The 12,822-nt window shown below is 47.4% G+C and overlaps 1 protein-coding gene across 1 annotated transcript; it reads left to right on the top strand.

Annotated features, from left to right (window-relative positions):
- The first annotated feature begins 10,972 nt into the window (after positions 1-10,972).
- Positions 10,973-12,018, top strand: LOC119652425. Its single transcript, XM_038056548.1, has 2 exons — positions 10,973-11,563; positions 11,619-12,018. The coding sequence occupies exons 1-2, from the start codon at positions 11,029-11,031 to the stop codon at positions 11,831-11,833; spliced, it is 750 nt and encodes a 249-aa protein (XP_037912476.1). The 5' UTR covers positions 10,973-11,028; the 3' UTR covers positions 11,834-12,018.
- Positions 12,019-12,822: the final 804 nt, after the last annotated feature.

Raw genomic sequence — 12,822 nt, 5'->3', positions numbered from 1 at the left:
TTCTCCCGGCCCTTGGCAAGGTCCTGGAGAAGATTATGGTCCAGCGACTGGGGGTGACATCATTCCATTTGACGTCTGACAGGCAGCATGGCTTCGGTACTGGTAGATTCACCGACGACGCCTTGATGCATGTAAAGAACTTTGTGGTCCGTTGTCCTCGCAGGTACGTCCTTGGAATCTTTGTTGATTTCAAAGGCGCATTTGATTACCTAAGTTGGTTGTCTGTGTTGTCCAAAATTCGTGAGTGTGACTGCCAGGGATTAGCTCCATGGAAGGCTACTTCCATAGTAGGAAAGCATTCGTCCAAGGTGCCAGGGAGCCTGTGTGGAGGAATATTGAGCGCGGCTGCCCGCAGGAATCTATCGCGGGTCCATTTGTGTGAAACCTGATGATGGACGAACTGTTGGGTGAGCTTTCTTCCATTGTTGAATGTGCAGCTTACGCGGATGATCTCCTCATTCTTGTTGAGGGGAACACTCGCCTTGAGCTCGAGCAGCAGGCTGCCGAATACATGCGCGTCGTTAACGCGTGGTCCCTTAAAGTCTGTGTCGCGATCTCAACGGATAATGGGCCCCCTATGTTGTGAGATTTGGCAGTGACGGTGAGGGGTAGGCAGGTGCTCTACGCTTGTCAACGAGTGCTTTGTTAGCGTGTCTTCCTGTGTGTCGTACGGTCTCGACCGATGCCATGCAGGTCTTGTTGGGTGTTCCTCCTCTTGATCTGGAGGTAGTCCGGCGTGCCACGGCGTACACGATCAGTAGGGGCGTACTTTCGCTGCAATCCGGTTTAGTAAGTGTTAATTAGGTGGAGGGGTTAGGACCGCTTGCAGTCAAAAGGCTTTTAACTGAGAGCGTAACATCTAAGTGGCAGTTAGATGGGATGAACTTGGGAAAAGTCGGGTCACGTTTAAGTATGTTAGAAACGCGTCTACCAGGGGAAGTTCCGTCGTGGACTTCGGACTCGAGATGGGCTTCCTCCTGACGGGGCATGGTAGCTTGAATGAGTTCCTCTTCAAGCGTAACTTTGCCTCCAGTCAGAGCTGTGTTTTATGTGGGGCTGACTCGGAGAACTGATTACATGTTCTCTGTGTCTATCCAGCGTACCGTCACATCCGCAATCTAGACGACATGGGCGTTCACGTATTGAACGGTATCTCCGATGTTAGCCAGTGCCTTGCTAGCAGTGGGACACTTAAATGCGCTAATGAGTTCGCGCGTGCTGCCTTCCGACGAAGGAGGTAGCTCCTCGACGCTGCTCCACTTGCAGCTGATAGGCGAATGGCCTAGTGGCCGCGGTGGTTAGCCACCAGTCTTGTGTGTTCGGTGTTAGTGTCTTGTGATGTCCTTTGTGTTGTATTGTACACAGAGCGGTAGTTAGCTGGTGAAAGGTTCCGTTACGGTTCTCCGCCTCAAGCTGATTCTAATTAACCTTGGGGGAGTTCCGTCCCCACGTACTCGAAGAGGGCGATCAGACCCGAGTCTGCAAGGGACTCATCTGAAGTGGCTCTGCCACGAAGCCTCACCGGGGGTTATCTGGCACCATGGGAACCGGGATGGCCCTCTAAGAGCATATGCTCCAGGAGAATTCCTGGAGGATGTGTTCTCGGCCCGGTTATTTGTGGTTGGCCCCCTAGTGGGAGTTTCATGGTGGTTGTGCTCAAGCGTGGAGTTGCGCTGTACAACTCGGGTGCCGTACTCCTTAGTTGCGGCAGTGTTAGATAGGCCTCGCATCCACTGGTATGAATGCTGAGCCTGCACTCAGTGTAAACCAGGACCGCTGCGCTTGCATGGCGGGGCTCTGATTGTGGTCCCAAAATCAATCCGTGTCCGAAGAGGACCGTGGGACTATGCCTACACGGCAGGTACTCACGTTAAACCCCCCCCCCCCCAAGACTTTCATCTTGTTGATAGCGTATCTTGCTAACGTGTCAAGATCTTGTACGAATTCTTTGTACATGAAGGTGCTAGGAATTTAACAAGAGTACCGGGTGGGGAGCCATAATACCACGTCCCCTTCGGACAGCGCTCCGTCATGACTGGCACAGCGGTACTGGTTTATACTGAATGCAGACTTAGCATTCATACTAGTGGATGCGAGGCCTATCTAACACCTCCGCCGCAACTAAGGGGTACGGCACCCGAGTTGTACAGCGCAACTCCGTAATTTGCGCTGGTCAGGGAAGCAGAAGACGCCGCAGATCGCAATGATTTCAGGAATATATAACGCATCACGAAAGATCTTGCATGTGTCCGTAAATCTTTTGATGATCCTGTGAAGGACATTAACGGTCGGCTCCTCATCCACGATGACGAACAACTGAAGAGGTGGAAAAACACTCCACCATGGTTCTTAACCGTATCACATCCGCTAAGGTTCCTTCTCTTTTGGATAAAATGACTAGTCATCGTACCATACGGATACAGACTGTTCTTCCAAGCAGAAGAGAAATTATTTCGGCCACCAATACACTCAAACGGAGTAAAGCCACTGGGCTGGACGGTCTCCCAGCAAAGTTATTTATAGCTGCACCTGCAGTTACTGCTGATTTGCTGCTTCCACTCATACAGAAATCTTGGGAATACGAGACCTTTCCCGGAGAATGGAAGTAGGGGATGATCACCAAGCTCGCAAAAAAGGGGACTCGTTTTGGGTGTGACAAGTGGAGGAGTATCTACGTGTTCCCTGCCGTGGCCAAAATAATATCTAAAATAATTCTGCAACGCATCAAAGAACATCTCGAAAGGTTGATCGACTGCAAGTAGGCTGGTTTCCGTTCGGGATCCTCCTGCATTGACCGCAGCAGCATTCTTTGGATCATTTTGGAAGAGTGCGTGGAGTTAAGATCCTCATTACACCTGCTCTTCATCGACTTCGAAACAGCTTTCGATAACATGAACAGGGAGTGTACCTGGAGTGCTCTACACAGGAGGGGTATTCCAGAGAAACTAATAGCTATTTTCACAGCGACATACGATGGCGCCAAATATCAAATGCTGCACCCAGGTAAAATCTCGGAAGATTTTGAAGTCCAACGCGCAGTCTGTCAGAATTGCATCCTGCCGCCGATATTTTTTCTTGTTGTTAACGGTGCTGCTTTGCCCGGAGGACGTGGAGGAGTTCAATGAACAGTAACATCTTTCTTAAAATACGCTGATGACATTTGCTTGCTCTCTTACTGGGTCATGGACCTTGGCCAAATGGCACTAGATTTGGAAAGATAGGGAAGAAGAGTTGGACAATAAAACCAAGATTCTCAGTCTGATGGGACAACGAACTCTTCCTATCTGCATTAATAGGCAGAGCATCGAAAGCGTTGATCAATTTGTATATCTAGGAGGCGTGGTTCCTTCGAACGGTGGCACTGAACTGGATGTTGCCCGACGTATTAACAGCGCTTGACCCGCCTCTCTAAAATCTGGAAATGCAGTAATCTCAATGCCCAAATCAAGCTGAGACTCTTCCGTGCTAGTGTTCTTTTTGTGATGCTATATGGAAGTAACACATAGAAAGTGAGCTCCACTGTCACCCAAAAGCTTCAAGCTTTAGTCAATTCTTGTCTGGGTCGTGTCAGCGAAGTGTGCTAGCCTGACACTATCTCTAACAAAGAACTTGGTCAGCGCACAGGCCTGCTTCTCGTATGCACTGTCATCGGAGGACGAAAGCGGCAGTGGATAGGTCACACTTTAAAAAGGAGCGACAGTTGCATTGCAGGCTACGCTGTGCAGGGGGATCAACTGTCCCAATATGACAACGAGTGAATCGTCCCAAATGCACTTGGCGCAGAGAGGAGTGCGAGCGTCTCGGGAAGTCGTGGGAGGAACTCACGCGCATTTCGGGTAACCGCGATCGATAGTGCGTAGGTGTCGTTGAGGCACTATACCCTTCCCTGCAAAGGGGTGAATGGATAAAAAGTCAAACAATAATTGATCAATTCAGCCTGCCAATATAAACCTTAAAACGCAAATATATCGCCCGCTAAAAGTAATTAGGTTAGAGCCAAAGTTTCCAGCAAATAAATCCAAGATGAACCAACAGGATAGAAACCAGAGTACTAGAGTTGATGCCAAGTAAAAAGACAGTTGAGAAAGAAGGATGAGGACCCACCCTGACAGCACTCTCTCTCTAGTACTCAAAATACTAGAATTGATATAGCAAGAAAGATCTAAGTGAACTCCGATCTAGAAAGCTTAAGAAGGAACCAAGATTCAAAGGAACGTTGATTCAGATGGCCTCACTCCGTCGCGAATTTTGGGTAGTAAAACATCGAACACTCTGGAATCTCTGCACAATTCGGCGAATCATCAAATACTGATTGTAGCAATTACTGCGTTCCGTAAGCCAATGGGTAATGTCGAAGTTGGTCTCCCCATGTTTCTGCTCAAGCCATATCCTAATGAACAAACAACAAAAAAAAAGGTAAAAGTTGAAGTGAAATGTGTATGTGAAATCCGTCGTAAGTTAAAACGTAAACCGAAGTGAATTTTTTGTTGAGGATGCTGGGAGTCTTAGATCCGCACCCACTTGATGATGGATCGGACCCTTTATGAAGCAACTTACTTGAGCTCTCATGGGTCACGGACTCCTCTTTTTTCGGATTAAACACCCAAATTTTTCAAAAAAGTTGACTGATGGTTTTGTCCAGGGCTGAGGCAACTCATCAGGCGCTTCCTCACATCTGCCTTGGGAGCAGCATGACAAAAAGTCATGGCACTGGTTACCTTTCGGCATGCATACTCAAAGTGCTCTCCACAACTCAGGTTGGAGTCCATAATGACTCCCATATATTTGTTAATAATAATGATAATCTTTGGCGCAACAATTCAATTGGGAGAGCTTTGAAGTATGTTAGAGCACTTCATTCAAGACCGGCGATTTGATCCTGGATTATTGGGTTTGGTAAGCAGCAACAAACTTTTGTTTTTTTCCGTTAAGCGTTTTTCCTTCCTTTAGACGCACCTTTAAAGTTTTGACAAAAAGGTCAGGCCTGGTCTTCACTACTAGCTTCAAAATTTTGTTGAGATGCAATGCATACGTGGGACTTTGTTGTTTCCGATCTTACCACATAGTCCCCGCTGTTCCTTTGGGGTAACTGGAGGTACTTCTTATTCCTTGAGCTGTTTGCCGTTTGTCTTCGGATGCCCTGGCAGTAAAGGAACACTGTGGCAACAATTTCTTTTAGAAAACACGGATGCCTATGCAGCCTTTTCATTACCACCCTTTAAGCCCCACCCTACGGATTTATGTCTGCATCTTTGCAAGTCTGTTTGAAGTAGTTCCTTTGTTTGTTCGAATGGCCGTTTAGCATGGTCCATTGGATAATTTGGTTGACTTTTTCTATAACCTCATCCCCCTTCAGACTTGGTCGCCACAGAAAACATATCCCCATCAAACGCTTTCACCGTCCACCCGAGGTTTTGCATACATTCCTCCAATCTCACCTTTTGGGCGGTGCCACGTTTCCCCAGGCTTCCAGGAGTTATTAAATCATCGTTTATGATGGCAGGGCTCCACGAAGCTTCTGGATGGAAGAGTCTTTGTTATTGCTGATCAAGGGAATCTGTTGAAGTGATATCCAATATTTTCAAAGGACTAACCAACACCGCCAAATATGAGCAGAGTCGTTTGATAATACTTCACGAGACGGAGTATACTAACGAGATTGATGACTTGAAAAAGGACTATCAAAAGCTGCTCAAAATTGGAGGCAGGCTACGTAGTTGGAACATATACGATAACTACAAGCATGCATTTCTTTTACTGACAGATTATCATGTAACATTCTTTATCATGCGGGTGGCTCATCACAGTAATTTGTGTGGTGGTTTCTCCTCAATTCGAAACTATCTGAGAATGCAGTATCAGATCCTCAGTGATCAAAACGTGATACGCAACAAGTTGCACAAATGCCTTACCTGTGTGAAGTATTCGAGCCAGCGGAGTCAGCAGTTGATGGGCGCCTGCTGTCCGAATCTCGTCGAGTCCCCTTTCAGCAGTGCACTATGAATTACGTGGGCCGCTTCAGGACGCGGATGTTGAAGGCCTGAACTTCAAATACATTGTAGGGGCATATTTACGTCTTTATATGTATGGTCGCGAAGGCTATACATCTTGAATTAGTTTGAGATCTTTCGATCGAGGAATTCTTATATGCAAGACTTGGTCTGAACTCTGAGATATACAGCAATCACGGAACTAGTTTTGTCGAAGCGGCAAATCAGATCGACAAAAAATCCAGAAGACAATAACGGCAGCCCCAAAAAGATCGCAGACTTTCAAAGAGTTCATAACGATTCTCTGCCAGATCTCGTTGGCCTATCGCCCTTATAAACGATGAAAGCAGCTTAAGGGTATTCGCCAAAAAGGGTAGGGGGTAGGGTAGGTGAATGCATTTACGCACGGAGTGTTGGACTCGCGGTTCGGTACGTCATCGGACTACCAACTAAACACCTCCCCTTCGTCTGAGAGCTAGCCTGAAACCGTTTGTCACATTACTTCGGGCTAGTCCCCGAACTCCCCCGCCTTACGGAGCCTTCAAATCTGGCAATTCCTTTCACTAACAGGAGGGGAGAGGAAGAAGGGAACTGTCAGTTCAGGGAATCCCTGCCATCCGACTCCTCCACCGGCCGAACTCTATTTCCTTACCAACGAGAAGGACCCGAACGTAATGGGCAACGCGACTCCACCTGTTAGCCCTCCTCAGCATCTCTTAGACAATGTTGTCTGGAGACAGATCCCCTGTATTTAAATAGAGCAGCTGACGAATCCCAGCACACTCTCCACAAGAAAAAAAGTGTGATGGGCGTCGTCCACAACTTCATTAAAAACACACAAACCAGAGATCGCGCCCTTCCAATCTCGTGCAAGTAGGACTGAAAACCTCCATGAAATAGTCAGTCTCACCATCCTTCCGATTCAGCCACGCACCTAAGTTGCCGATGAGCCGTGCAGTCCATCTGCCTCTAGTTTCTTTTTGCCAAGAGAGCATTCACTCGTCTAGAGTGCGTTGCCGTTCTTCACGAGCAACAACCACCTTTGGCTCATTTCCCTTCCGCTTGTGTATGGCTTGACGCTCCTTAGCAAAAAAGGTAACGGGAATCACTCCCGCGATCACCATCACGGCCGGTTCAGAGACAATGCGGTGCGCAAACGCCACCCGCAAAGCTCACCCTAAAACGCTTACGATATACCTCCTTGCCAAGAGCATCGGCCCATACCTGTACTTCGTTGGGCAGAACAGACTGCGCTGAACTCATCAGGAGACGTCGCCTGCTAGACGTAGGACCCCCAATATTTGCCATTAGTCTACTTAACGCCTTGTTCGCTGCTACTTTGGTTTGCTCAAAAAAGCTCATCTTTGAGTCAAAAGTCAATCCGCTGGTTTTTGACTCGATTATCGACTCACCGAATGATATGGGATGTACGGTCGGAATTCTCTTTGCAATGTGGAAAGCATGAGTAGTCATCCATCCGTTTACCCGTCATATCAATATGCCGAGTCTGCTTTGCACCTATTCAACAGTGCGTCCAGCAACAAGTGCTGCGACATCATCTGCATAATCGACCAGACGCAACTCTTCTGGCATGTCGAGTTTAAGTAGACTATCATAGATGGCGTTCCAGTGGACCGGATCCCTGTGCTACACCCGCCGTGACGTCCATCCTCCTCTGACCCTCTCGTGCCTCATATAGCAGGGAGTGATTCCTCAGATAGTCCCCCAATATCCTTAAGAGATAGATCGGCGAGTGTAAAGTATTGTCTAATGTGCCTAGAATATCTTTGCATCTTACGGAATTAAATGCATTTCTGACGTCAAGCATTACGAAGAGCACCATCCGTCGAGTTTGACGGCTATGTGCCTCCGCTCATCGAACGGTACCCACGACTTGCATGACAGCATCAACTGTGGATCTCCCTGCTCTAAAACCAAACCGCCGGGGAGATAAATCTCCGGTAGTGCGTATCGCTTCAGCGAGTCTACTTTTGATGAGCTTTTCGAGCACTTTTCCAGCAGTGTCAACCATACATAGAGGGCGGTATGAGAACGGCAGCTCGGTGTCGCCTTTCTCTTTGTGGATCAGCACAAGCCTGGCCACCTTCCAACGAGCAGGGAAAGTGCCCTCTTTCAGGAAAACGTTGAATGCGCCGACCAGTAGGTCTGGCCGGTGTTGGAATACTAGTTTACCTTTGCTGGAATACCGTCGGGTCCGCCTTCTTGCTTTTCATAGAGAGGATTGCCTGTTTCAACTCTTTTATAGAGAAGAGTGGACAGTTCTCCGCGCTTTCCGTGCCGAATTCAGATTCAGTTTAAATGAGACCAGCAAACTAGTGTGAGACCCACTCGGTTGGCACTAATTAGAGAAAGAGGAACCCGCCGAAATGATTCGTGGAAACATGAGGATTGGGGTGAACCGCACGCTGCGAAGCCTTGTTGTGACATCTACTGTTTAAATATGAGAACATCGTCCGAAAGATCGCGGAAGTGTTCAAAACCCCGGCAGCGAGAAAACAAAAATGGGTTTACAACTTGACAATGTTCTAACCGCCCTCTTCAGCATAAACAACGGCTTACAGCGATATTGATCAACTTCGGCGCAACCATCTTGTGGGGCTCCAGGCTACGACTCGGTGGAATGTCCTACTGCACGCTTGGGTATAGGCATATTATTCAGCGCTCTCTCATCGACAAGGAAAGTTTGGCGAGAAACTAAATTCTGTCATCAGAACAGTAAACGAAAGTAGTGGTTGGTATAGGCAAGTCGACTCGAAGAATCTAAAGATCTAGGTGGTATCTACATACTTAATGGTGGTAGATTATTACGACAGATAAAAAGTACAATAGAATTCTAACCATCCTGTATGGCCACGAAAACCTCCTGCGTCTGGTAACTAAAAGGATCTTCATTTGAAATCCTGCAAATACCCCTGAAGCCAATGTTGGTCCGCACAGAGGGCGATCAGATGAAAATTTCGACTACCTCTGCAAAGTTGGATCACGTGGGTATCGGTTGCTTCACGTTACAGAATTTTCCCGAGCTATCGGCGGGGACGATATTTGGTTCCGCAAGTCAATATCCCCACGATCACTTTTGGCCACAACCACGAAAGATATTTTGAACTTAACGGTGACAAGCTTGCATCATGTAACCAACTCATCAAGATATTTTTGCGTTCGGCCTAGGTCATTCAAGCCTTCAGTTGTGTGTCTAACTGTGCAATTGACACAATATTCGAACGCCCATACAAGCCGACATGGAGAAGATTGAATTTTCACCCCCATCTCCGAGGGGGGAAGAGATGCCCCCGCTTTTTAACCCCCGATAAAAACTTATGGTGGTCATCCCTCCTCCCCACCCTAAGGAGTTATATCCCCTCAAATTCTGCTGTTTTTATATAATCATGGTAAATTTTGAATTCTTTACGCTACCCGGTTGAGGAGAGAGTATGGAAAAGGAGGGGAAAGGTTTCCTCTCTAATCCTATTAAAAAAGTGTGGGAGCTGTCCCCCTTCAAAAGTTATGGTCCCGCAAAGTAGGGTTATTTGCATGTCAAAACAGTTGGGTTTAACTTTGATCCCCATCCGTGCAACCGGATATAGAGGGAGAAACCGGAGCGGGCGCGACCCCCTTAAAAGGTTACCCTTATCTTGAAACAAATTAATGGCAGCAACAGCTGACTACATGTCGCCAAAGAGGCTACAAGGACCTCTTTAACTTATAATACCCAACGCTGCCTTACCACCAATTGCAGAGGTCGGGCATCAGATCGAAATTACTCACCTATTATTGTCGAGCGATTCGAGCCCCAAGCGTAACATAGCCAATCTGACCGACAACCAAGCGGCCATCAAGGCCTTGTACTCAACGACGACATCTTCCCGACTGGTGGGGCAGTGCAGAGACGCGCTCAACCATCTGGGCGGAACGCTCAAGGTCGCTCTCCTCTGGGTTCCCGGGCATAGGAACATAGAGGGGAATGAGCGGGCTGACGGATTGGCTAGGCAAGGCTCTGCTCTTGGCAGTCCCTCGACGAATACAGTCGGTGTTCCGCTGGCGGCTGTCGGGGGCCGAGTCTACTCGCACTACCTAGCAGCCGCGAGCCTGAGATGGCGAAGGCTTACAAGCTGTGCCAAATCAAGGAGAATTTGGCCCGCTTATAACATAGCCCGATCATAAGAGCCCCTGTGCCAGACGCGTGCAAATGCATTCAAGATTATGGCGGTCTGCACGGGGCACTGGCCCATAGGGGTCCATGCCGCTAGGCTCGGCTTACCCTACAACTCGCATTGCCGAAGCTGCGGAGAAGGAAGGTAAACCCTCATGCACTTTATCTGCGATTGCCCAGCTCTGGCTCGAGTCAGGCTGCGGACACTGGGTAAACCATTCTTTGGGGACCTCAGGGAGATTTCTAGCTGCAGGGTCGGAGAGCTGCTTTCCTTCGTGAATGCTACGGGCTGGCTCTGAAGATCCGAACCGGCTCGACTCTGCTTCCCTGCTCCCATAACAACAGTCAACAGTCAAAGCGCTAATTGGGCTCTTCGGAGCGGCCACTGATATCTACCTACCCCTTTGTCGAGGGTGTGCTAACGCTCCTATTAGTCACTTATCGCCGACAAATATGTATACTTTCCTGGCGATTCAGATCACCCCAGGACCCAGCACAGATTGAATTGTCAGAGGTGATGGAAAGGGAACCGCTGTATCAACAGTTGCGGAACTTAGCCAGCCATAGCGCCTCACCCTGATCCTGAAAGCGATATACCCTTGAAATTATGCCCCTCACGTTGGACGCAAAACAAATGAATATGCTTTAAAATCAATCGATATCTGAAACCACCTTCCGTAAATAAAAACTTCAAAGATATTCTACCATCAAACTACTATACGTTGAGCAAAGCTTATCCTATAATATTCCCATGGAGACCTCGGATATCGATCAAACATTTGTGAAGTTCAGTGCGGAAAAGCTCCCTCAGCAAATAGATTCAGTTTGAAATCAACCTTTCTTTGAAACTAGATACCAGCCTCCATCATGAGCAAATTAGACGACCTGCTTGGAAAAAAGAAAACAATTGTCCCGGTACTGGACCTAAGCAAAACCGTAGCCCAGTCCAAAGAGGAATTCAAACGCCTCATGGAGAAGGTTCCCGACTATAAAATGCGTCCGATAAAAGTGCGGAGTGAAGAGATTAAAATCAAGGAAAAGGACTATTCCTTCAAAACGCCACGAAAGGAAGTGAAAAAACTCTTGAAGTTAAACGGAGAACCCGAGCCACCGTACACCTACTTGGATCCTGTCCCTGCTGAAATGAGATCTGTAGTCATCATGGACCTGAGCTCTGTCCCTATTGATTGGAAGATGTTAACAACACTTCGACCGAAAACAAAGCAGGAGGAGGAATACTTCAGTCGCCTTGTTGAAATGGGAAAAATGCAATTGAAAACTGAAATGCGGGACAAGAGGGAGTATCAACTCAACCCGGGGATAAGAAAGGTCAAGAACAAATCGGGAATTATCGAAACGCGCTTGATTGCTTGTCCAGAATGTGGAGTGGAAATGTGTCCAGGTAAGGATGGTCCTTAATTAACTTGCCGCTGCGATAATATTTCTTTTGATTCCAGGACGAATATGCACCGATTACAACTATGACTTATATGTGCGAATCGAAATGAAGCCACCGAAGGCAAAGCCGTCCAAGCAAAACACAACCAACAAACATGGATTCAATAGCCGGAATAAGGGAGTCTCCAATGGACCAGGTGGAGCAAGTGGAAAGGGTATCAAGGCGCGTAAAATAAGGAAGCGTAGCAAGAGTCCTGAAAAGAAATCGAAATAATCATTATCCTAGGAATAATTGGATTGAAAATCGATACGTTAATCAAGGGATTTCTTTCCATTTGCACTGCCAATTTGTTGTACTTCGACGCACAGTAAATTCAGAATCTTTGGAAAAATAATTAATGTAAAAATTATTAAAGGAGATATCGGTTTGATTTCAAAATAAATGAAGTCGGAATCCAACAGATCGATGAAGTATGTATGAAGAGTTTTGTTTATTCTTTAATAATGGCAGAATTTACACCAAACTTTCCAGTATCATGCTTCACGTTACGACCTATATTACTTTTATTTGATTTCATCACCATCAACGGCGCAACAACTGGTATCCAGTCTAGGCCTGCCCTAATAAGGAATTCCTGACACCTTGGTTTTGCGCCGAGGTCCACCAATTCGATATCCCTAAAAGCTGTCTGGCATCCTGACCTACACCATTGCTCCATCTCAGGCACGGTCTGCTTCTTTTCTTCTTCTACGATAGATATTACCCTGGGGTACCTGGGGGTGGATCATGCTCATCCATACAGAGTAAGTGACCCGACCACCGCAACCTGTTGAGCCAGATTTTATCCACAACTAGACGGTCATGGTATCGCTCATAGATTTCGTCGTTATGTCTATCCTCACGTAGGGGGTCAAAACTTTTTCGGAGGATTCTTCTCTCGAACGCGGCCAAGAGTTCGCAAGTTTTCTTGCTAAGAACCCCAAGAATCCGAAAAATCGAGGCCCTGCCGAAACCCTGTTCCCCTAAGGCCGAGAAGATAGACCGCATTGAACGGACACTATTCCCTGTGCACCCGGTATGAGATGATGACGTCGACGTGGAGAGCGAAGAGAACTGTCCACTTTTCTCTACAAAATAGTTGGAACAAGCAGCCTACTGCCCGGTGCATTCAACGCTTGCCTGAAAGAGAGCACTTTCCCTGCTCGTTGGATCCATAAAGGGAAAGGCGACCCTGAGTTGCTGTTTTCATACCGCCCACTATG

This window comes from Hermetia illucens, chromosome 3, assembly GCF_905115235.1.
Source record: "Hermetia illucens chromosome 3, iHerIll2.2.curated.20191125, whole genome shotgun sequence".
Taxonomy (NCBI): domain Eukaryota; kingdom Metazoa; phylum Arthropoda; class Insecta; order Diptera; family Stratiomyidae; genus Hermetia; species Hermetia illucens.
This window is presented reverse-complemented; position numbering and strand designations above follow the sequence as displayed.